Below are 26,293 nucleotides of genomic sequence, written 5' to 3' on the forward strand. Positions count from 1 at the left end.
TATATTTGCTACTAGGAAAAAGGAGCTTCTATTTCTTGGAAAATTCTGTCTGAGAATCCTACGATGTGTGACCTGGTGGGGAATGTTCCACGATGGGAATGGCTTCACATCTGGTGTCTGCCTGAGTTACCTCTGAACTCACTGGAAATTTAAATGGAGCTTTTCCTTTCCTATTGGCTCATATTTCATTTCAGTAACAATGTGCTTGTGAAATTTTAAGCAGTGTTTTAGACTGGACAGTGGGATCATAGAGTGATTCCTACATCAATATGAAAAATAATCCAACTAGACCGTTGTTGTCTAGTTGATTCCTACTCTTGGCTATACCATGTGCTGCAGAGTAGAACTGTACCCCATGAGGTTCTCATGGGATTGACTTTTCAGAGGCATATCACCAGGCCTTTCTTCTGAGGTGCCTGTGAGTCCAAACTGCCAACTTTCTGGTTAGTAGTTGAGTGCTTAACCATTTGAGCCACCCAGGGACTCCAGAGATGAATGTGGAGATATACTGTATTCCAGAGAGTTTCAGGCCCTTTGTAATGTTCAAGTAATTTCACTCCCCGTAGGATCCCTGGAGGAACCCTGGTGGTTCAGGGGTTAAGTGCTTGGCTTCTGACCAAAAGGTTGGCAGTTCAAACACACCATCCACTCTGTGAGAGAAAAATGTGGCAGTCTGCTTCTATAAAGATTACAGCCTTGCAAACCCCATGGGGCGGTTCTACTCTGTCCTATCGGGGTGCCATGAGTTGCAGTCAACTTGATGGCAGCGGGTTTGGTTTTTGGGGTTTTTAATATATGCATGAGGGGAGTGGTGGTTCAGTGATAGAAATTTCATTTTCCATGCAGGAGACCCAGATTCAATGCCTGGCCATTGCATCTCATTGGCAGCCACCACCCTTCTGTTAGTAGAGTCTTGGATGTTGCTGTGATGCTGAACAGGGTTTAGCACAGCTTCCAGACTAGACCATTCTAGGAAGAAAGGCCTGGCAATCTGTTTCCAAAAATCAGCCAGTGAAAACCCTATGGATTATGACATTCCCATCCTATTATGCATAGTGTCACTATGAGTTAGAGGCTAACCCAAGGGCAAGTAACAACAGCAATATATGGATATTCAAACAAAAAGTCAGTCCTTTGACTGACACCTTGGTTTTTACATTTAGAGTTTTTAATTTTGGGAAAGGAGTAGAACTTCATTATTTACTGAGTTTCAAAAGAAAGCAGGAACCTTCAGTTTTCCAGCTCCACTAAAACAAAACTATCCTGTGTCCTATGGGCATCTACTCTCTTGAAAAGTCTAATTCTCTAATGACCTTATTTATGCTCTTCTTTAAAATCTCTGTGGCAGTCTGAGCAAATGACATTAGTTCCTACCTGCTACAGTGTGGGAACCCAGGTTACCTACCAGGTGCACACAGGACAGTATGCTGTCATCTCCCAGACCTCCACATGCTCCATACTGAGTTCAAGTACACTGTCCCTGTTAGTGACTCAATTTAATTCCCTCCTTTTTTTCTTTGTGACAGACCATAAAACCATGGGAAACGCAGAAAGTCAAAATGCGGAGCATGCGTTTTATGGAGAAAAGCATGCCAGCCTGGGGCGCAAGCACACGTCCCGCTCACTGCGCCTCTCGCACAAGACACGACGCACACGGCACGCCTCCTCAGGGAAGGTGATCCACAGGAACTCCGAAGTCAGCACCCGGTCCAGCAGCACTCCGAGCATCCCCCAGTCCCTGGCTGAAAATGGGCTGGAGCCCTTCTCCCAAGAGGGCACCCTAGAGGACTTTGGGAGCCCGATCTGGGTGGACCGTGTGGATATGGGCTTGAGACCCGTCTCCTACACCGACTCGTCTGTCACTCCCAGCGTTGACAGCAGCATCGTCCTCACCGCAGCCTCTGTGCAGAGCATGCCAGACTCCGAGGAGAGCAGGCTTTACGGGGATGACGCTACATATTTGGCTGAGGGTGGCAGGAGGCAGCATCCCTATACATCCAACGGGCCCACTTTCATGGAGACCGCAAGCTTTAAGAAGAAACGCTCCAAATCTGCAGACATCTGGCGGGAGGACAGCCTGGAATTCTCACTCTCTGATCTGAGCCAAGAACATTTAACAAGCAACGAAGAAATCTTGGGTTCTGCCGAAGAGAAGGACTGCGAGGAGGCTCGGGGGATGGAAACTCGGGTGAGCCCACGGCAGCTCAGCGCCTGTCAGCGTGCCAACTCCTTGGGTGACTTGTACACTCAGAAAAACTCTGGGGTGACGGCAAACGGGGGGCCAAGGAGCAAACTTACAGGCTATTGTCGGAATTTGGTATCTGATATCCCAGATCTTGCAAACCATAAGATGCCACCAGCTGCTGCTGAAGAGACTGCTCCATACAGTAATTATAACACACTTCCCTGTAGGAAATCTCACTGTCTTTCTGAAGGTGCCACCAACCCACAAATTAGCCATAGCAACAGCATGCAAGGCAGAAGAGCAAAAACAACTCAGGTAAAGTGATTGGAACCGGTTTCAATATTTTAGATACGGTGCATGGCTTTCTCAGTGCATGACTTTGCTCTTGTAAGACTCCCATCTTTTGATTGGGCTTTAACCTGTTTGCCTGGTGGCTGTTTCAATGGGTACTGCATCTCTGAGGATTTGTCTCTTTTCAGGTTCCCCCCTTCTTACAGTGCTGTGGTTAAGGGGTGGGGATTAGAGAAGGGTGGGGGGATGCTACGAGTAGGAATCAAGCTGATAAGTTCAGTTCGCAAAACTGCCTCTACAACTCAGTTCTTGAAGAGCATCTTACTCACTCAAAGCTTTCTTTATAGTGTGGTCCTTTCAGTGAGCAAACAGGGATGGTGGGTTGTGTGTTCTGGGAATTTATTCCTTCAGCACAGCAGGTGGGTAGCGGTTGGTTGGAAGGTTGTTTGAGGAGGCATTTTTAATTCATGGTGAGTGTGGGTCATTTGTCCCCTTCTCTCACCAGTTGGCAGCCTTTCTGCCTTAACAGGAGCCATTTCAATTTCCTGTTCCTTGCATGACCGGCCAGCCTCGTCTCAAGAGGGATGCATAGTGGAAGGAATAACCTGGGTGGGACCAGTTCCTACTCTGCAGCCAGCCTAGTTGTTTGACCTTGTGCAAACTCTGACTTATAGTGAAAAATGGGTCCAAAGATACTTAACCTGACTATTTTGGGGTCTAGTGCTTAAGAGAGTGGGTGTACAAATATTTTAAAAAGATTTCTTTAATAAAGTGTCTTACCAGTAAAAGGAGGAGTCATTACCTTAATTGGTAATTAATTAGAACTAAAAAGTAATAAAATGTCAATCAATTCTGTACATCTCAGTTATTTTCTGGTTCTACTGTTTCTTGTAGAAAGGAAGTCTTGGTTTGTGTTGAAGCTCGGGAGATGGTTTTTGTGTTTGTACTTCTGGTTAGAAACCTAGATTGGACCCATTTGCCCTAAAGTGCGTATCAGTCACCTGGGTGACTAGCAAAGAAGTAGGTGTACTCTGACCCCACTGTGAGGGGATGGTGCCGTACCCTCTGACTTTGCTCCATTGTAAGTCAGATAATGGAGGTCTAAATATAACGGGCAGATATAGAAGAGCAGTTGGTTTTGAGGGTGTGGGGAGAGCAAAGAAAATTGGCATTCGACTCCAGCCTTCATTGAGGGCAGCTTTTGCTGATGGTGCCAGAACCAGGCTGTCCTGAGATGAATCCTGGCTTCACTCTTCTTACCTTATAACATTGGGAAGGTTGGGCAATCTACTTCCTTAGTGATACCGCATCGGAAACCCAAGGAGGGGTCGCTATGAGTCAGGTCCGACTCAATGGCACATAACAACAACAACAAGCCTTAATTTCTTCATCTGTGAAATGTGAATAATAGGTTATTTGAGAGAATGGAGTGGAATAGCTTATGTGAAACGTTAGTGTCTGTTACACAGGAAGCAGCCAGTAAAGGAGAATTTGGTAGTTGTAGTGTTTGGAGCTCTGGTGGCACTGTGGTTAAAACATTGGCTGCAAACCAGAAGGTCAGTCCTTCAAACCCACTAGCTGCTCTGTGGGAGAAAGATGAAGCAGAGCAGTCTGCTTTTGTAAAGATTTATAGCCTTGGAAACCTTATGGAGCAGTTCTACTCTGTCCTGTTGGGTCACTATGAGTCAGAATCAGCTCAGTGGCAGTGGTTTTTGTTTGTTTTTGTGTAGTGTTCTTTCTTTTCTTTTCTTTTCTTAATGGTATCGTATTAGCCAAGGGTTCTGGGGAAATTATACCAATATCTTGTGTTATAGAAACAAAGATATTTAAAAGATGAAGTCTGTAGTTTGAGGAGGTGAGTGTGAAGCTTGCATCTGATGCACTACCTGAGTTTTAAGCTATCTCTCTTCTGAAGCGAGATTGTGTAACAGAAGGATCCCTATGCTCCTCTGCCTACCTTGTAAGGGTTACCCCTGCGCTGGCAGGTTGAAGAGCCATGTGGGTTAGGTAGCCTATGAAATGGCCACCTGTAAAGCACCGATGGCTCTGTCAGATTGTCATTTCAGGCTTGATGCAAAGAGATGGCCTTTGGAAGGGGGCAAACGGTGGTTGATATGGTTGGCTGTTAAAAAGATACATCACCTGTGACTTTTATTTCTACCTGGAATAATGATAAGTTAGCACAGATTCTAAGGAAGATTTGAGAGGGGTGCCTGGTTGTAATGTGCTTCCCTATCTCCATGTGTCCAATACTGGTGTTGGGCTGGCCTCTGTTTACTCTCACACTCCACTGATTGAGGAGAGGGCCCTTGAGCCCATGGCTGCAATCAGACAGAAGAGTGACAAAGCAATTCTTCTCTTCAGAGACCCTGCCATGGAAAACTGTCACATGCGATTGTTATGTACAATTTCCTTCCTTTGGCCTTCTTAACATTGTTAATGTATGTAAGTGAGATCATCTAAATGTGGTGTCTCATAAAGTCACTTCTTTGGCTGCTTAATGTAATGCAAAGCACAGTAGACAAAGAATCACAAGAAATTCATTTGCGTCCTTGCTTGGCTGCTAGAATCAGGTGACCTTGGGCAAGTCACTCAATCTTGCTGTCCCTGGGAATGATGCCAGCCTTAGTCTGGGTCCTTAGGGGAACCAAGGGGGATCATGTGTATGGAAGTATTTTATGGAGTCTTTTTTTACATTGACTTTATATGTTGAGTGAGGCTCTTTAATGATTTCAAACAAACCCCAGAACTATGTATGCACAACACTATCTGTCCACCCACGCTTCGTTGTCTTAGTTTGGCGTGTTCATCCAACGCGTTTCTTGAGAGCCCAAATCGTGTATTTTAAGAGGCAGTGGGTGTGGAAACTTCCTTGAAAATAAGTCTTTTCTTTTCGATAAAAGTGTATGACCCAGGGGACCTTTCCAGCGAGCTTGGATCATAGATGATAAAGTCTCCTCATCTGCCCTGTGATGTAGTTGAATCTGTAATTGTCCTGTCAGCAGTTTTACTCGCCAGAAAGATTTCTTAGCAGACATTTGGCCCAAAAGCATGGCCTCTAAGCTTGGAAGAAAGTCTCTTTTATTTGAAATATAATGTGAACCTTTGGTTTGATTTGAAAATAATCAAAAAAGAGTTCTAGATCATTTTTCCTGTTTTTTTGTATATGTTCAGTAGTTGGGTATATTACTGAAATTGAAGGTAGTGGAGTTTATATTTTCCTTTTTGTGCTTGGCTACTAATCACTAGTAGGTTGGCAGTTTGAAACATCTGGTGGCACTGTGGAAGAAAGGCCTGGCAGTCTGCTTCTGTAAATGTCACATCCAAGAAAACCCTATGGAATAGTTTTATTCTGTAACATGTGGGGTCACCATGAATCAGAATTGACTTGATGGCAATAGCTTTGGCTGTTTTGCTTTATTAGGTGCCACAGTATCTGGTACCCAGTAAATGTATCAGGATTATTTAATTTGTATATTTGATCATGTGTGTTGTTGTTGTTATTAGTAGGTGCCCTCGAGTTGGCCCTGACTCATAACGACCCCTCCTTGGGTTTCTGAGACAGTATCTGTACAGAAGTAGATTGCCCAACCTTCCTTCCGAGGAGTGGCTGGTGGGTTTGAACCGCCAGCCTTCTGGTTAGCAGTCAAGCATGTGTGTAGGTGTGCTCATGTCCCACACATAAAACTTTGCATTGCAACTCAGTCTGTTATGCATTTGTCAGGGGTTTTACTCATACCACTTGAAGCAGAGCTTGCTTTTATTGATTTCTGTAGCAAACTGAACCAAACCTACTGGCATTGAGTAGATTCTGAGTGATAACAACCCTATAGGACAGAATAGAACTGTCCCATAAGGTTTGCAAGGCTGCAGTCTTTCCAAAAGCAGAGTGCCACATTTTTCTCCCATGGAATTGCTGGTAGTTTTGAACTACCAATCTTTCAGCCGGCACCCGAGCGCTTTAATCAGTGCACCACCAGGGCACCAGTGATTTCTGAAGAAATGCATAAGTTGCCTCTTGCATTTAATTGATAGGCAGCTAGTTTTAGGCCCAAACTATGCTCTTGCTTTCCTAAGATCAGCAGATAGAGGAGGAGGGGTCAGCCTGGGTAGTTCCGAATTCCAACAGATCTGAGTTTGCGAGTTCTAGCTCTGTTACTGGAGTCTCTCGGTGGTGCCAATGGTTAGCACCCTTGGCTGCTCACTGGAAGCTTGTAGGTTCAAGTCCACCTAGAGGTCCCTCAAAAGAAAGACCTGGTGATCTACTTCTGAAAACTGAGCCATTGAAAACTCCATGGAGCATAGTTTTACTCTAACACATATGGGATCAACATGAGTTAGAATTGATTTGACAGCAACTTAGTTGGTAGGTAGCTCTGTTATCTACCTGTTGGTTTTTGATCCTAGATGGGTCTCTGTGCTCACATCATGTGAAGCTGATGTGAAGATTACATGAGCGAATGAAGGTGAGGCTCCTGGCACAGTGTCTGGCTCATGGCAGATGCTCAGTAAGTCATGATTATTAGTCACAATGGTGAGATCTGGTTTGAGGTTCTAGAGTTCAGCACTCTTGTGCCTCTGAGATGTTTCATGGGTGAGTTGGAGGTAGAGGAGGTAGAGAATACTGCCATTTGATAGAGCAACCAACTTCTCAGCCAGGTTCTGTGTTTCGGCTTAGAGACTTTGGTTATAACTGTGAGGAGAGCTTCAGTCATCTATTTAAGAGATGAAAGGAAATGGAGCTGATGTACTGAAAACATCCCAAGGAACTGTAGTCTTGGGAATACAACTACTGGATCCCCGTCTAAGCCAGTAACTGGAATGTAGCACTTGCCATTAGCTTGGTATTGGTTGACTAAGTGGTTTCCCACTTGAGCATTCTCAGAAAATCTTTGCACTGTTGTGTGGAGTAGGAACAGGATAGAGCAGAGTTCCCAACCAGAGCTCCAGATTTTGTTGACCACTGGCTAAGACTCATTTCATTGTGATTTAGAGTCACCAACTCTGGAATTGCAAGATCTTCACTGATCATCTCTCTGCTTAACCCTGTTATTTTTCCAGTAAAGGAGCAGATGAATGAGATTAGGTGACAAGGTCTCAGAACAAGATTGAAATCCAGGTCTTCTGACTCATTGACTAGGATCCTTTCTCCTTACACTTGAACAGGTTTCAGCTCAAGTATCCTCAGATTTTAAGATCAAAACCCTCAATTAGGTACAGGAGCAAAAAAAGACTTGATGACTAAAAGAGTATAATAACTGCTTACTGGTATAGCACAAACTAGTAGTTAGTGAGAGAGATAAATAAGCAAGATAACTCTAAAAGGGTCCATTTATTTATTTAATTTTTATTTTTATTGTGATTTGGGTGAAAATTTGCAGAGCAAATACACTTTGTCTGATGACATTGACCACTATTTAGCACAATGCAACATCTCCTCTCCCACTTCCTCCCGATAGGTACCGCTTCCCTGTGACCATCCCTCCATGCACTCCTACCCCCTGAGCTGTCTCTCTGTGCCTGAGCAGCCCTTCTTTCTCTCTTACTTGATCTCTCCAAGGAGTGTATCTACCTCAGATAAATGCTCAACTAGTATGCCTGTCTACTGCTTGGCTGGAAGCTACAGGTGTGTGTTCAATTCCAGACCTGAAGGACAGCTAGGGGCCATAGTCTCAGTGGTTCCACCAGGCTCCATCGGGCCAGTAAACCTGTTCCCAATTTTTTTTTTTTTTTCCAAATGATTTTGAGTTTTGTTCCACATTGTTCCCCCTGTCTATCCAGGATCTCCTACAAAGATCCTCTTCCAAGTGGTTGACAGTAGTAGCCGAGCACCATCTATTTCTTCTGGTCTCGTAGTCATATAGGCTGCAGATCGGATGGTATACCAGTTGCTAGGACTGATTGTTTCCATGAATTTTGGTTTTCTTCATTCTTCTTGGCCCTGTGCGAGGAGAGACCCATCATTGCATCTACATGGCAGCTTGCAAGCTTTTAAGATCTCAGTTGCTACTAGCCACAGTAGAAGGTGGAACAATGATTTGTGTAGTATGTTATGCCAATTGAGCTTGATGTCCTCTGGGACTATGGTCCCAAGCTAAAAGGGTCCATTTTTGATGCTTTCTCTTTTTGATACCATGGTAGAGTGAATTACCTAATAATGGCCCTTCCAGTCATAGTCTTTGTGACTCCCATATATTGACTGGGTGGGACTATGCAAATACTGTGCATGTGACCCACCAAGGGGATTAGACAGCTTGCTGCTAGTGCAAGTAACATGCATGGAACACTCATAGGGGTGAAACCATGGAAATAAGGTATATGGAACCCTAACAAAGGGGATTGGTCAGTTTTGCTATCCCTCTTAGTTTAAGATGAGCCATCCTAGAGGAGGACTTCACTAACACCAAGAAAAAAGAGCCAGGAGTGGAGTGCATTCTTTGGACTCGGGGTCCCTGCACTGAGAACCTCCTAGACCCAGCAGGCAGAGAGCTGTGACACCAGAGATGGTGTGAGATGGTGAGAAGCAGTGACAGAGAAACAGCAGCAGAACTGAGAGACCAATGTGAGATGGTTCAGTGGACTTCCCATCCCATGGAGTGAGGCAGCTACAGTAGGTGTCAACCATGGAACAGAAGAGCTGAGAACCTTTGGGCAAGAGGCTTTCTTGCAGAATAGGGCTGCCTCTGGGCACTTGCTAGAGCTAGGATCTCCTACCCATGGAGGGCATTGAGCGGTTTTGGGCTGAGGCTTACTGGTGGAGTGAGGTTCCTCCTGGCACTTATTGATGGAGCTGAATTGCTGTGTAACACTTGCCTGAGGAGGGCAGAAGACAAGGGGCCAACGAACAAAGAGTTTGAGGTCCAGAGAGAGGCCAGCCTGCGGGAACAGCCGAGAAGAAGCTGTCCTGACTGAAGAATTGGGACATTCTTGATGCTGAATTGTAACTTGTTCCTTCCCTAGTAAATCTATGATCATGAGTATTGTCTGTAAGTTCTGTGTCACCATTGCAATGAATTAACAAACCAAGCAGAGAAATTGAGAGTACTCTGTGTGTGTATGTGTGTTTGTGTGTGTGTGTGTGTGTATGGGGGTATGGTATCAGAATTGGTAAAAAGGTTAGAGGGTAGAAGTATGTTCACCCACTTCATAGGAATCAGCTTTGAGCTGTTGATGCTGGTACGGATTCTTTCTTTCTCTCTCTCACTCTCTCTCTCTCACCTTTGTGAAGTTCAAGGAGGTCACCATTTTTACAGACACCTAACAACAACAACAAGTTAAGAGAACTTGGTGATTTTAGCAAGACAACTAGTGAAGCATTATTAGAAGAGAGTAGAGTTTAGGCTTCCTAGAAGTATTCTGTTGACGTTTCAAAATAAGTATATCCCCTGATCTGATAATTGACAGAGACAGCCAGCCAAGTGATTCTTAACCTCTGATAATTGACAGAGACAGCCAAGTGATTTCTTAACCTTTGGTCACAAACTCTGTTGTGAATTGGATGGAAAATGTGAACCTTAGAGAAATACATGCACCACCCTTTTAGATACAGTTTCAGGGAATATGTGACTCCCCCAAAGCCCATCTACAGGCTTCTGGTTAAGAACCTCAGTTTACTTCTTCATGAAACACAAAATTTTTGTGCAAAACCCATTAAAAATAAATAAATAAAACAAAAGCCCTCTCCTTCCCTTCTCCTTTCTCTTCTGTTTGATGGTCCTTTTTCACTTTCTTCTTCATTTATTTATTTTTTTTTTCCTGGCATCTGAGAAAGCTAAGAGATATTTATTTTGAAAGTTTTCCCATCAGTTTTCAACAGGAATGTCTAGCTTGTTTGGTCGAGGTCTTTTTTTATTTCTTTAAATTTTTATTGTGTGATTTGGGTGAAAGTTTACAGAACATTCATTTTCCATACAGCAGCTCACATACACTTTGTCTCATGACATTGACTTCAGCTTCCTACAGTACAACAGCTCCCCTCCCACTTCCTCCTCATAGTTACCTCCTCCCCGTGCCTTTCCCTCCCATGCACTCCTGCCCACCGCGCTGTCTCCCTGTGCATACACAGCCCTTCTATTCTCCCATTGTTGATCTCTCCAAGGAGTGTATCTGCCTGTTGTAAATGTTCAGCTCATATGGCTGTCTTTTGTTTGGCTGGAAGCCACAGGTGTGGATTCAATTCCAGACCTGAAGGGCAGCTAGGGGCCATAGTCTCAGGGGTTCCACCAGGCTTTATCAGACCAGCAAACCTGGTCCCCCTCCCCCCCCCGCTTTTTTTTTTAAATGATTTTGAGTTTTATTCCACATTGTTCTTCTACTCTATCCAGGATCTCTTACATGGATCCCCCTTCTAGTGGGTCTCATAGTCATATAGGCTGAGGATTGCATGGTGTGCTAGTCACTTGGACTAATTGTTTCCATGCATCTTTGGTTTTTTTCGTTCTTCTTTGCTCAGGACAAGGAGAGACCCATTGTTGCATCTAGATGGCCACTTGCATGCTTTTAAGATCCCAGTCACTACTTGCCAAAGTAGGATGTGGAACACTGTTTTTGTGTAGTATGTTATGCAGATTGAGCTTGATGTCCCCTGTGACCATGGTCATGAGCCCACAGGTCCAACTACTTGCTCCCTCTGAGTAGCTGGCTGTGGCCAAGAGGTGACTACAACCTTGTCCTTTGTCAGCTTTACTATTCTTACAGAACAGAAAAATTCTCTTGTAGAAACATTGTCTGCCAACCCTATACATAGTCATAGGCACACTCCCCCCTGGATAGCCATACCTATCATTCAGCCTGTCCACCCATCTGTCTACCCATAGATCAATGTTTGCCATCATTGAAAAGGCAATACTGTATGTACAAAAGCGTTCATCTTTGTTGTCTGTACCTCCCATGCACCTCTCTTTGTTTTCCTCTTCCTCGATGCCACCGTGTTGATCACTCACATTGGTACATTGACCTTTCCTTCACCCAAATCAGTAGGCCAGGGTCATTTTAGGGAGTGGTGAGAAGGTGGGGTGGGTAGTTGAAGGATGGTTTCTGTCATCTGGTGTCAGATGCTTTGCTCTCAGGACCCTTTTCCAAAAAAACAAAAACCAAACTCACTGCTGTCGAGTTTGGTCCGACTCATAGCGACCCCTGTTTCTGGCTCCAGAGGGCTTCTGTTCATGTAGGTTATATCTGCAAACATATATCATATTATAAATTAAAACAAATTTGAAAAATTATTTAATTCATTTAAAAATAGCAGCAATAAACTTATTATTACATGTGCACATAATTAACTTTTAAAATACAGTCTCACGCTGCATGTCTGTTCAAGCATCCGAGTGAATATATGTCATAAGATTATAGTAGAGTTCAGAAATCCTGATGGGAGAACCAAATTGGATGTAATTAGATGTAGCTAAGCAGCTGCTTCCCACACAACACAAGTATTTCATGTCTCTTGTATGCAAAGTGATTGGGCTGCCTGCCATATAATGGTACATATATAAGCTATAATACATATGTCTTGACAGTCATAATAAACACCTGTGTTAACTGGTGTATGCATGAACTGTCCTATGCTTTCTATCTTTATTTTAATGTGAACTTTCCCTACTTACAAATGAAAAGTTTACCATTTAACAGTGTATGCTTTGACTTGTAGGCAGCAGCATCCAGCCTTGTGTATCATGCATCTCTTGAGTAGCAATATCTCTCTGTTTAATTTTCTTACAAAAATATTATTGTGATGTGCACCATGGCTCCCAAACATGCTAGTGATAGCAGCACCAAGAGGCAAAGGAGAAGTATCAATTTGGAAGTGAAACAAAAGGTTATTAACATGAAAGTCAAGATCAGTGAATGCTATTCTATTGCTGGCAATTTTAGTCAGGTCTGTTTGCTAAGTAGATAATAGGGTGTTTGCACAGTGTCCAGATCACATAATGCTCCATTTCACAGACTGTATTGTGGACAGTAAATGATACATACCTGTAGTTTAGTTTCTAAAATTAAAATATATGTATTTATATGTGTGTGTGTATATATATATATATATATATTGTTGTTGTTGTTATTTGCCATTGAGTCGGCCCCGACTCATAGCGACCCCTCCTTGGGTTTCCGAGGCAGTATCACTACGGAAGTAGGATTGCCCAACCTTCCTTCCGAGGAGTGGCTGGTGGGTTTGAACCGCCAGCTTTCTGGTTAGCAGTCAAGTGCCTTAGGCACTATGCTACCAGAGCTCCTAGCATAGTGGCTAAAGCACTTGACTGCTAACCAGAAGGCTGGCAGTTCAAACCCACCAGCCACTCCTCGGAAGGAAGGTTGGGCAATCCTACTTCCGTAGTGATACTGCCTCGGAAACCCAAGGAGGGGTCGCTATGAGTCAGGCCGACTCTACGGCACATAACGACGACAACAACAACAACAACAACAACAACAAAATATATATATATATATAAAGAGAGTCATTGTTTTATAGTTTTGTAAATTTCTATGACTTGTTGCTTAACAGAACACAACTAGAGTCTCATATCTGCTTCTGTGTTCACTCTCTTGCCATAATGGCGTTTCAGTTTGGAGTATATGAGGAATATCTGGCCTCATGGGGGATTGAGGAGCCCGGTGGCACATTGGTTAAAATGCCCAGCTGCCACATGAAGGATTGGTGGTTTGAATCCACCAGCTGCTCTGTGGGAGAAAGATGTGGCAATGTGCTTCTATAAAGATTTGCAGCCTTGGAAACCCTATGGGACAATTCTGCTCTCTCCTATAGGGTCACTATGAGTTGGAATCAATTTGATGGCAAGGGTTTTATGAGGAGTTGGAAAAGGGAGAACTTTATTGAAAATATCTCAGGGATCCCTAACCCATACCTGGAGACCCTCTCACTTATAGCAATATAAGTTGGAAAAATTCAGTCCTTTGAAAATCACATTCTTAGTTTAGTACCTGAAGAGAGGAAAGCCTGTGCTTCTTGACTGAAATTGTGGGGTCATTGATCCTAGAAGGAAAAAGGGCTGGGATCAGAGCTAAGAGCCCTTTGAGTAGGAACAGGAGATCATCTTGGATGTGGCCATGAAACTGGCCTTCTATGAAGGTCTGACATGGTCTCCGCTGCCTCCAGTAGAGAGCTTAGAAACACCTGACAAGTTCCTCACTTTGTCATTGAACCTGCATTGCTTTGAACTACTCCCAACTTAATATCTAATTTGGGCCATAGATAGCCTAATGTACTCTCTTCTCTACTTTTGAAAAAGTTAAAGAAAAAAAATAATAACTCATACCAAGTCTAGTTGTAGTCACAAAAGTCATGATAACCCTGGATGCTTAAAGGTTGCAAATCTGTTCTATAGTTAGAACTGATTTCTTACCTTATCTTTATTTGAATGCAAACTGAATGTTTAAAATTCTTATCCAACTAAATACATTCTATGAGGAACTGTTTTTCTTGTTTTGAGATTGTGGTGGAAAGTGAACAGCAGTTAATTCATTCAACAAAGTGCCTACCACATGCCTGTTGTTATTCTTGGCGCTTGCGATCCATCAAGGAGAAAAGATCCCTGAGCTCATTGAGCTTTTGAGCTGAAAAGGAGTTGTATGTGGAAAACAATTAGCATAATAAAGAAATTATAGGCTGTGGAAGAAAAAAGAGCAAGGTGAGAGAGATCCGGTAGTGGGAGTTTGCAGGTGGCAATTCAAATATGGTGGTTGGGTTTGGCCAACCCCAGACTTAAGCAGGCCTTTTGAAGGAGGTGAGAAAGTTAGATTTTGAGTTGTAAAGTGGGAGCATGCCTGATGAGTAGGAGATCAAGGTTGCTGGAACAGAGTTGGGCTGAGGATACTGTAGAGAGGTTGACATGGCAATTGGAGGAGGGAGAGAGAATGGGGAAAAGGGGGACTTGAGCTGAGCCTTCAAGGATAACTATTCCTGGAAGCAGGAAAGTTTGGGAGTATGCACTGAGGGGAATTTTTCAATTGCATTTGGGGTAGCATGCATCCAGAGCTCCAATATTACTGCTGGGCATTTTCTAAGGCCTGGGACTATAGTGTTAGGAGCCCTTGATGTTGCTATCGGAAAATTACCTAGCCGTGGTGTGTGAGATGGATTAGTGTAGTGGGAGGAAGATAGAAGAGAGAAACATTATTGAACCAGCAATGTGGCAAAAAGGGAAGAAAAGGAACTGGGTATCTAACATGGAGTAGCAAGGTAAGTCCCTGAGTGGTACAAACAGTTAAACACACTTAGCCGCTAACCAGAACGTTGGCAGTTCAAGTATACCCAGAAGTCTGATGATCTACTTCTGGGGGGCGAGGGGAAGCCGTTGAAAACCATATGGAGGACAGTTCTACACTGATACACATGGGGTTGCTATGAGTTGGAGTTGAGTCCATGGCAACTGTTTTTTCTTTCTTCCCCCCCCTTTTTTTTCCCCCCCTTGGTTTAGAAGGGGGAGGGGAAGGATGACTACAAGGCTTGAGGCACATACCTAGAAAAACGGACAAAAGGAGAGGAGATGATTCACTTAACTTAGACATAAAATACTCTCCAGTTAGGAATTACCTGAAGCACAATTTTAAGCTTTTGCCACCTTAATTCTGTGTCCTTTTTGGCAACAGGAAGAACTTTGCTTCCAGTGGTTGCGAATTGAGAGATATGGTGAGTAAGTCCCATTGGGAAACATTAGAGTAAAGAGAATGGGTGTGGCAAAGTTAAAAGGAAAGAGAGGGAAAATAGAGGCACTTTCTAGAAATGTCTTGAAATGTGTGTAAGGAGGGACTAATAGTGGAAAGCTAAGCAGGTAGAAGTTACAAACTTTAGGACTGAAAATTCAAAAAGGTACTGCACATCTGAATAGAAACTCCCCTCCACACACACATACCAAAAGGAAAAAAAAAGAGCCTTAGAATGATGGAAAACTGACACTGTGCTATTTCTAGCAAATTAGGCATGGCAATTATTAGCGCCATTGCTTGTTATTCATTTACAGTGTAAAAAAACATGACTGGTTTGTTTATTATGTTGTTTTGTAAATGAGAAAATAATTAAAAGATAATTCATGATCATTCGCATGAGCCTTGGTCTGCCTAGCTGCTTTTCCTATGAGACCCCAAGTTTTCCTGGGCTGCAGTATTCCATGTTGGAATGGGAAGCTAATAACTGAGTCAGGCTGTGCCTTTCCTTGAGATGCAAGCAGGGCTGACTGGTTATTATGTGCCAGACACAGTTCTAGACACTTCCTGAGTTAGCTCCTTCACTCTCATGGCATCTTACAGAGTATCCTATAAAATAGATACTGCTGCTGTCCCCATTTTGCAGTTGAGGAAACTGAGGCACAAACTGATTAAATAACTTGCTTAGAATTGATACTTGTGATACTCAGATTAGAGGTAGCTGGGTGGTGCACACAGTTTGTGCTCAGCTACTAGCCTCAAGGTTGGCAGTTGACTCCACCCAGCAGCACTGTGGAAGAAAGGCCTGCCACTCTACTTCTTAAAGATTGCAGCCAAGAAAAACCTGTGGAGCAGTTTTACTGTGTTATTATTCTGGTTACCTAGTACCACTCTGACAAGAATATACCACAGATGGTATGGCTTAAACAAACAGGAGTTTATTCTCACATTTTGGAGGCTTTAAGTCCAAGTTCAAAGTGCCAGGCTCTAGAGGATAGGTAAAAGCCCCTCAACCTTGGGGTCCAGCTCTGCCTCCTGCTCCTGGTCCACTGGAGCTAGAGGCATTTCTTCACTCAGACAGCTACTAGCTGCTGAGGCTGAGAAGCCCAAGGTTGACAAGTTAAAAGGCACAGTCCTGATGTTACCAAACCACATGGCAGGCCATTAACTTAAGTCCACTGTAAGTCCCAAGGTTGGCAGAGCATAGCAGGCTGCTGAGCAACGACATGGCTACATGCAGGGTCCAAGTGTGCCATAGGCTAGAGACCATTCTCAAAGCTTCTCCTTATATATAGGAAGCAGACCACATACCCAAAGGTAGCTACTCAGCTGCTCACAGTAGATTCCACCATGGAGTTGATTACCAGTCTCATCATGGGGAATACTACATCCAGCTGCCCAGCCACTCAACTGGGCCCAGGCCCAGCCAAGTTGACACATAAACTTAACCACCACAGTAATGCCTGGCTCACCATCAGTCAGAATAATGAGTTTTTTTTTTTAATACTCAGATTACCAAGGGAGATATGAAAACCAAAGGTGCTATTTGTATGTGAAGGGGTATTGGGGAGGTACTTATATTTTGGGGGCTGATAAGAAGATGATAAACCAAAGGAAGCATATATTTGAATTTAGCAAGGCAGAGACTATTCTAATTGAAGGCTTCTGCAGGTCAAAATTCCTTTCCTACTTTGAAATTCAGCAAACTCCTCTTCTGTACTATATTTAGGTCCTCTGCATAGGTATATTATAGCTAAGCTCTATCCATCAGGGAAATTAAATGAAGTGACTAACAACAGTTTCTAATTCCATTGACTTTATATAACTTCAAGTGGCCAAATGATCCTGCTGATCCCTGAATTGTCCCAGGGCCCTTGTACTTTGTGGCTAGTTACCTTTACAAAATTATATCCCACATCATTAATACAGAAAACCTGTCCCCTAGAGTATTTGTCATTCTCCTGTCAAAACGCCTGGAGCTAACTTCAATATATCATCAGTCCACACTCAGGTTGGGCAAATCTGCTGCAAAAGACCTCTCTCAAGTGCTAAAGAGCAAAGACGTCTCGTTGAAGACTAAGGTGCACCTAACCCAAGCCGTGGTATTTTCAACTACCTCACATGCCTTGAAAGCTGGTCAATGAATAAGGAAGACCCAAGAAGGGTTGATGCTTTTGAGTTGTGTTGGTGAAGAATACTGAAATTACCATGGACTGCCAGAAGAACTTACAAATCTGTCCTGGAAGAAGTACATCGGAATGCTCCTTGGAAGCGAGAATGGCCAGACTTCGTCTGACCCACTTTAGTCATGTTGTCAGAAAGGACCATTCCCTGGAGAAGGATATCATGCTTGGTAAAGTGGAGGGTCAATGAAAAAGGGGAAGGCCTTCAACATGATGGATTGACACAGTAGCTGCAACAGCGGGCTTAGATATAGCAAAGATTGTGAGACTGGCACAGGACCGGGCAGTGTTTCATTATGTTGTACATAGGGTCGCCATGAGTCAGAGTCGACTTGATGGCACCTAACACCACCAACAACAGGTTGGGTGATCCTTCGGTTTTCATGAGAGTGAAAACAAACTTTGAATTTGCCTCTCATTTCCCATTTTAGATGGGAGCTCCTTTAAGCATTTGCTGTCCAGCTAAAATGGCTAAGAAAATTCTTACCCAGCAGCTGTTGACTATTTGGGGCTGCAGTTGGCCACTTGTGTATCTAATAGGGAAATGGATACATTCATTTTAGGAAATTGTCAATGCAGTAGAATTTGATGAATACATTCTGAAAATCTGACTTGGGAGGATTTATCTTGGGAGAGCAGGATTTAAGAGTTCCTTTGTGCAAATGGTTAATGTGCTTGGCTGCTAACCAAAAGGTCTGAGGTTCGAGTCTACCCAGAGGTGTGTCAGAAGAAAGGCCTGGCAATCTAGTTCTGAAAGATTAGCTGTTGAAAACCCCATGATGCATAGTTTACTCTAACACTCATAGAACACTATGAGTTGGAATCAATTTGGTGACAATTGCTTTTTTTTTTTTTATTTTTTCTTCACCCTTATGAATGTGGCTTATAATTGGAGCTCTGAAGTAGAGTGTTTCTGCATGAGATCTTTTATTTTGAGATATTTTCAAGAAATCTGTGTGGGCTGTGAACCATATTGGGAGTTATTTCTCTGTCTAGCTCAGGCCTCACCATTTCTCATGATCTCCTCTGACTTTCTGATTAAGATGCATTATTTTGGTTAACTATTCTAGGACAGATTAAAACTTAGTTCTTATTCATAGTGACCCCTCCTTGGGTTTCCGAGGCAGTATCTCTGCAGAAGTAGATTGCCCAATCTTCCTTCCAAATAGTGGCTGGTGGGTTTGAACCACCAGCCTTCTGGTTAGCAGTCAGATGCCTTAAGCACTACATCCCCCAGAGCTCTCAGGACAGAGTAGAATGTAAGATATTTAACTAGATAAGAAGGAATATACCTTGCAGATGTTCACGGCAAAGGCAGCTGAGGATCCTGTGGGAGTGTTGCTTGGTGTTAGTCTTCCGGATTCCAGTGCTGCAGGAAAGAGAGGTGGGGGTTCAGCAGGTGCTCCGGGGTATGGGGAGAACCAGGGTTCTCCGGTGTGAAGTGTCTTTGAGACCGAAGTAGGAGGAGCCCTTCAGAAAGATGGCAACCAGGAAAGCTTGCATCATAATGAAGGAAAGAAACAAGTTTTGCTGCTTATCTTCTGAGCTGTTAGAAACTAAGTTAGGATGGTGTAACTAAGTTAGGATAGCATCTGAAAATGATGGGCATTTAGGGTGCAGACTTGGGAGGGGCTGGTGTCTTTCAAAGAGTCCCAAGCTTCTGCATCAGAATCATCTGGCAGTGGTCAATAATGGAGACCCCCCACTCCTATCTAAGTATTTCTGGGGTGAACTTGGAAATCTCGACCTACCACCACCAGTTGCTGTTAACTTGACTCCAGTTCATGGCACCTTCATGTGTAGCAGAGTGCAACTGTGCTCCATAGGGTGTCCAGTGGCTAACTTTTCAGGAGTCGATCACCAGGCCTTTCTTCTGAGGCATCTTTCAGAACTGGAACCTCTAATATTTTCGTTAACAGCCAAGCACATTAACTGTCTATACTACTCAGGACCTCTGGGAATCAGGATGGCATAACCCAACTATAGGTGAGTCTTTCCTGCACTAAAGTTGGAGATCACTTGCATGTATGTAGGATGTGGAGGATGTCCTCAGTGAGAGGCCCGAGGTATGGAGTACTTCCTGTGGTGGGTTGTCACCATCACTTCTCATGATGCTAGAGCCCTGAACTGGCTGGCTGTGTGGGTCCTGGGCTTCTTGGTATTTGGGACATGTCTAACAACATTACTACAAAAGGGCTGCATCTCAGCAGCTAGCATCTCTTTCTTTATGGGCTGGGCCACATACCACTGGCAGGACATATATGTGAGCCTGATTAACCACTTGTGGGACAGGAGGAGTCTTTGCTTGGATCAGAGATAGGAGCACATTCCCGAGTGGTTACACGGGACTATGTGTGCCCAAAGTATGTAGAGTCAATTGGGTCATTGGGTCTCTGACCTGAAGCAATTGCTTCTTTACTGAAGTTAAGTGGCCGTTCCAGAGTTGAGCACACACAGCCTGGGCCACTGCAAGGTGACAGCCTCAGTTGGCATGAGCAGATGTTCAGGTCTTATGAAGAGGTGAGTATCTAAGGCATTAACTCTTAGTTTAATAAGAGACAATAAGGGCATTCTGTAAAGAGACAAATAGTTGTGAGAGTATAGTAGGTTAAGAAATCATGCTGTTGATGCCTGTTGGGTTTTTGCTTCTCTTTGCCCCATGCTTCTCTTATCTCCTCCTTCCATTTCCCTCGACTTTTCAGGTTTTAGCTCTTTGATGAACAAGTCAAGGCAAATCAGTGAATAATCTCTTAGCCTTTTCTGGGAAAATTAGAGGGAACATTGTTGGTAAATTGAAGGGAAGGCATGGTGTTGAGTTATTTAGACAGAATTTGGTCAAGCACTACCTGCAGTTGAACATGTTCTGGTGCAATAGGTATTTGGAATCATGGGTTCTAATCTTCGATCCACTACCAGACAGAGTTTGGATTTTCTGAGCTCCCAGAGTCTTCATTTGTTAACCCAAGAGGTGGCTTTGCAAGGTCCCTTTCTGTTCTAGAGCCTTGAGAATTGCAAGATGCCTGTTGTTTTGGAGTCCCTCAGTGGTACAGGCGATTAATGCAGTCGACTGCTGATTGAAAGGTTGGGGGTTCAAGTTCACCCAGAGGTGTGTCAGAAGAAAGGCTTGGTGATCTATTTCCAAAAACTCAGCTACTGAAAACCCTATGGAGTATAGTTCTATTCTGACAATCATGGGGTTGCCATGTGTCAGAATCGATTCTATGGAAATCAGTGGAGTTTTACTCCTTCCTTAAGTGGTAAGTAAGTCTAACTTGATTCTTTGTCTTATCAACTAGGAATGCTGCTTGTGGAGTTTATCTTTCCCTAGCTTACTTGTAGGAAGTCTGGGGGCATAGTGCCTAAGGCTTTTGACTGCTAATCAGAAGGCTGGCAGTTTAAACCCACCAGCCACCTGGGAAGGAAGGTTGGACAATCTATTTCCATAGAGATACTGCCTCAGAAACCCAAGGAGGGGTCGCTATGAGTCAGATCTCGAGGCAGTGAGTTTGGTTTTGGTTTAGCTTACCTGTGTCTTATCTCTTTGCATTTTAGAAGAGAGTCATTAGAGCTGATTCCCTCACTTCTTTACCTTCTTCCACAATAGGACATGAGACAGGAAAATGAGTCTGAAGTTTGGAAAACTCACAAACTTCTCATCTCCTGCTACTCAAAACCAAACCAAACTCACTGCCGTTAAGTTGATTCCGACTCCTGGCGACCCTATATTGGACAGAATAGAAATGCCCCATAGGGTTTCCAAGGCTGTAAATTTTTATGGAAACAGACTGCCTCATCTCTTTTCTTCCATGGAGTGGCTGGTGGGTTTGAATCTCTGATCTTTTGTTTAGCTGCTGTATGCCTTGCTCACTGTGCCACCAGAACTCCTCCCTACTACTCAAGTTTGCCTTAAATAATCAATGTCAATTTTTCTTACTCAGATTTTGTCCTACATTAAGAGGGGAGCATTTGGTAAATCCCCCTGTCAGGAAGAAATATGGGTTGGTAACAACATTTTCCTCTTTGTGTGGAGGACTTTTACCTAGTGGGTCCATGTCCCTTGTGACCGTTTATGGTAGCTAAGTAGGGCAGGGAAGCACATAGCATGGCAGTGGGGCAGGTAATTCCAAGAGGTCTTCAGATGAGCTACATCTGTGATTTCTTTGTCTCCCTAAATCCTCTCAAGCCTCTAGGTAGTGTGAACAGTTAATGTGCTTAGCTGCTAACTTAAAAATTGGAGGTTCACATCTACCCAGAGGGGCACCAGAAGAAAGGCCTGGCAGTCTGTTTCCCCCAAAATCATCCAGTGTAACCCTGTGGAGCACAGTTCTACTCTGACGTAAATGGTGGCCCCCATGAGTTGGAGTTGACTGAGTTTTTGAGTTTTCTTAAGTCCTTTGACTCATAAGGATGTAAATTCCATTTGAAACTAGAGTTGATCTTGAGACGCAAGCTCAACTACCTCCTGCTGCCACTAACACACCCAGTCCTCGCTTTATTTCATGCCTGGCTTTGTACAGTTTTAGTTATTCATGAGGTGTACTCGAAGGCCCTAACTTTGAATTGACCAAACGTAATTCATGGAAATGGGGGCACAGTCTGTCTGGGGCTTATGTGGGACAATATTAGTTTGTGGCTTGATTCCTTCTGCCCCGTTGCCGTTCAGCAGAGATATGGAGTCAATGCATAATTTTTATGGTAAATTAGAATTTTCTGTTACTAAACATTTTCAAACCATAATTAGCTGTTTAGGGAACTAAAGACTAAAAAAAAAAAAAAAAAAAAATTAAACCCCCAAAGCACATATTACCTTGCTGTCTATTCTTTGTCAGTCACATCTCTGTCCCTCTTTTTCTGAGAAAAATAAGTCTCATTTCTTCTGCATAAGACTGTTGAGCTGCTGTGTCCAATACTACTGTCATCATTCTCCCTTGATTACTACGATTATTTAATTATTGTTTATGGAAATGCCTGTAGCACTTCAAAGCAATTAAGATTCTGATTTAAGAATAGACCTGTCGGTCCAGGAAATGCTCAACTTGAGAGCAGGGGCAGTGGTTTGGACCTTTCAAATGTTTTTTAACCGGGAATTGATACCCCCAGTCTCTTGGCAGTTGCCCTAAGCTGTCACTTGGCCCAGGGGCAATGGGTAGCTTGCTTTAGGCTCCTAGCATCCGGGCTTTGAAAGGGCAAGGTAATTGGAGAGCCCACGGTGGAACTGTGGGCCCCACAAACTGATTTAGCACAATGCGGAGTGAGAGGCTGCTTGTTTTCAAGAGGGGAAGCTGATGAAAGCATGAGGACTCTTGCCTGCTCCTGGGACATGGGTCCTTGCTGGGTGAGTGGGTGAGGTGCGCACTTGGTAACTTTTTAGTTGCCACATTATAACATGGACTTCTAAGCAGGCCCTTTATTAAAAATACAAAAGGTATCAGCTGTAAAGACGTTGTTATGTATTGTAAACCCCTACCTCCAGAACAACTCACTAACGAGCCTGTAGAATTTCCCGGTGTGCTGAGGCAGCTGATGAGAGTGAGGGCGCTGAGCTGCTCAGCTGCTCTCAGCATGGCAGTGGGAGAGCCTCAATAGCCGATTTGCCAATTAGTTAAGTATTGAAGTCAGACAAATGATAAAGTCTCTGAAGTGGCCCTTATGTCTTTTATGTTTCTTGAACATTTCAAATTGGTCGCATCCATGCTGGGATGGCGTTGGGTTTGCTGAGCAGCTCTGTGGGTGAGTTGGGATTGTGAGGAGGAGTAATTGGTCCAGGAGAGGTGGAGAGTAGTGATGCCCCGTGGGTGTAACTGCTACAGAGCCCCTAGCTGGACCGACTGGAGCTCCAGGGTTACTTCTAACCGTGATGCATGTCTTCTTTTTCTCCCTCTCTGCTCCCAAGGATGTTAACACAGGCGAGGGCAGTGAGTTTGCAGACAGTGGGATCGAAGGGGCCACCACAGACACAGACCTGCTCTCCAGACGCTCTAATGCCACCAACTCCAGCTACTCACCTCCCGCTGGCCGGGCTTTTGTGGGTAGTGACAGTGGCAGCAGCTCTACTGGGGATGCGGCCCGTCAGGGCGTGTATGAGAACTTCCGGCGTGAGCTGGAGATGAGCACCACCAACAGTGAGAGCCTGGAGGAGGCTGGCTCAGCGCACAGTGACGAGCAGAGCAGTGGCACCCTGAGTTCACCTGGACAGTCAGACATCCTGCTCACAGCCGCACAGGGCACAGTGCGCAAGGCTGGTGCCCTGGCTGTCAAGAACTTCCTGGTGCACAAGAAGAACAAGAAGGTGGAATCAGCCACCCGGAGGAAGTGGAAGCACTACTGGGTGTCCCTGAAAGGTAAGGTAGGATAAAACAGGCCGTTTGATACGGATTTCACAGATTGCAGTGGAGTAGTTACATCTAACCCTAGAGTCATGGTGCATCCTAGAGGTCTACTCAGTGAGTTGAACACAAAGCCTGTGATTGAGGTTCAGTCCAACTCCCATGAGTCAAGTGGGGTTTGGGGAGGGCCCTGTACGTTCAGTGCCTGGTGAATTAGGAAGGGAACATGTTAATCAGAGAATACACTTTGCTTGATGTCATAGGGACTCACAATGACAGTGCCTAAGGCAAGGTTGAACTTTTTTTTCCCCTTACCCACCACAAGTAGATAGACCATGTAAGTGTGGTGACTCTCTGCTGTGATCTTGTCCAGGGCCCAGGTTCCTTCTGTCTTGTTGCTCATTTTCCCTTAAGTCAGTGTCTTTCTTATTCTGTATGGTCAAGATGAGTCCCTGGGTGGTGTGAAAAGTTAAGCACATGGCTCTTAACTGAGGAGTTGATGATTTGAGACTACCCAAAGAAAAGGCTGGCAATTTACTTCTGAAAAATTAGCCATTGAAAACTCTATGGAGCATAGGTCTACTCTGACACACAGGGGGTTGCCATGAGTCAGATTTGACTTGATGGTCACTGATTTAGTTTATAGTCAAAATAGCTCACCACCAGGTCCACATTCCAGCAAGTGGGAGCAGGAAATTGAAGAAATGGAGAACATATCCCTTTGCACTGAAGGCCTACCAGAGAATTTCATGAGTCACTTCTGCTTACATTCTATCAGCTAGAAATGAGTCAGACCTAGCTGCAAGTAAGGCAGGGACCTTCATCCTTGGTAGCCTGGGGCACCACTTGGCATCGAGTGTTCTATTTTTGTAGAAGAAAAACAGAATGCCTGTTGGGGTGCAATCAGCTGTCCACAGAGACTGGTCTTATAGGGCAGCTTCCCTAAGTAGTGCCATGGGGCCTGTGTATCTAATGTTGATGTGTTTTTGGCAAAGAATACTTTCTCTTCATGTCCAGTTTTCAGACTTGTTGGGTTTTTGTATCTTGCTATTCCATTTCCAAGAATATCTTAGGAAGAGCCTGTTTCTTTCTCACATCCTGTTCTCATTCTGAACATCTGTCTCAGTGGTTTTTAAATTCGAACACAAGTTGGAATTCTCACAATCATAATATTTTCTGTGGAAAACCCCATAAAATATTGATACTGAACTTTAAATTACATTTTCTATGTTAAATCAAGTGCCATCTTACACTACACATAAAGTATGTACTGAAATTAACATGGATACAGAGTAAGAACTTTGAAAAAAAGAAAAAAACAAGCCATCTATCAGTTTGCGCACACACCATGTTTTCCTTTTCTATGTGAATTGGGAAAAGTCTATTATATGATGTAGTGGTCCTACTTGTGAAATAAGAATCCCAGTATCACAGGTCATCCTGTGAGAGTGTTTTGGAGAACTGCTAGTGTTCTTTCCTGTATGTCATCTGCCTTGGCTTAACTGGGAGGTGCTACAGGTTGTGTCTGAGTGACCCTGGGCCATGCCCACTACTCTGCTTTTGTGGGTAGGAAGAGATGAGGGAGGGACAAGGCCCATTCCACTTCCATCCAGATGTACATTCCAATAGATGCTGCAGCCTCTGTTCCCTATAGCAGTATGTTTTATCTTTATTAATTTGTGCCAAGTTTTTGTTTGGTCCTAAACTCGTGTATTAGATTAAAAAAAACAATCTATCCACCTGCCGGCCTGCCTGCCTGTCTTCCTTGCTTCCTTCTTATCTGAGGAAAGAAATATTTTATTCTATACTGTTTTATTTTTTTTTTTCCATTGTGGTAAAAATATGTATACCAAAACATTTGCCAGTTTAGCAGTTTTTATATGTATAATTCAGTGACTTTGATTAAGTTTATCATGTTGGGCAACCGTTATGACTGTCTTTTTCCAAATTATTGTGCTGTATTGTGCTGAGTTTTTAAAAGCCTAACCAGAAGCCCACTTGCATCACATTCACCTTATGTACTTGGTAAAGATGTAGATTCCTGGGTTTACTCCATACCTAAGGAATCAGAAGGTTTGGCTGGGGGTTGCTGAATTTGCAGTTTAAACAATCTTCCCAGGTGTTTTTTTAGCCTCACTAAATTTGAGGACAGCTGTGTTAAAGGTTTAGAATCAAAATAATGAGGTGACTTTTTTCCTTAGGACCTAGTAGAGGGGATTGTGTTGTTCTTTCATTGCCTTAGAGAATAAGTGACACAGGAAGCCAGCATGCAGGTGTTTGAGAGCACAGCTCAGGAGCATGTTAAAGGAAGGGAGCCTTCACTTACATAGTTACCCAGATCTGAGTGACACCATTTGTCAGAATCCAGACCCAGAACATGGAGCCACTGAGTCAGTCCTTTGCTGCTTAAGCCTGATGGGTTCCCATTATATACTGACATACTTGGAACTTTGTCCCTGTCACTCAAAAGCAGGACTTGCTGCTAACATTTTCTTAGCAACTCTTGGATATTGGAAAGTAAAAAGCAGAGCACCTGAGAACTGTGGGATGGAGATTTTACAAATAATCTTTCAAATTAGAATAATTCTTTTTCTGTTTTTTTTTTTTTTTTTACCATGGTGAAAATACACACACCCAAACATATGCCA

At 43.7% G+C, this 26,293-nt stretch overlaps 1 protein-coding gene across 1 annotated transcript in view; it reads left to right on the forward strand.

Moving 5' to 3' along the window:
• Positions 1–1,537: 1,537 nt before the first annotated feature.
• Positions 1,538–26,293, forward strand: part of TIAM1 (TIAM Rac1 associated GEF 1) — a 202,333-nt gene continuing 177,577 nt past the window's right edge. Inside the window, exons 1-2 of the mRNA XM_007941289.2 lie at positions 1,538–2,500; positions 23,213–23,660. Of these exons, the coding sequence (XP_007939480.1) occupies positions 1,538–2,500; positions 23,213–23,660 (1,411 nt within the window). The remainder of the gene's footprint in view (positions 2,501–23,212; positions 23,661–26,293) is intronic.

This window comes from Orycteropus afer, unplaced genomic scaffold (assembly GCF_000298275.1).
Source record: "Orycteropus afer afer isolate SDZICR_OR568_19922 unplaced genomic scaffold, OryAfe1.0 scaffold00078, whole genome shotgun sequence".
Classification (NCBI taxonomy): domain Eukaryota; kingdom Metazoa; phylum Chordata; class Mammalia; order Tubulidentata; family Orycteropodidae; genus Orycteropus; species Orycteropus afer.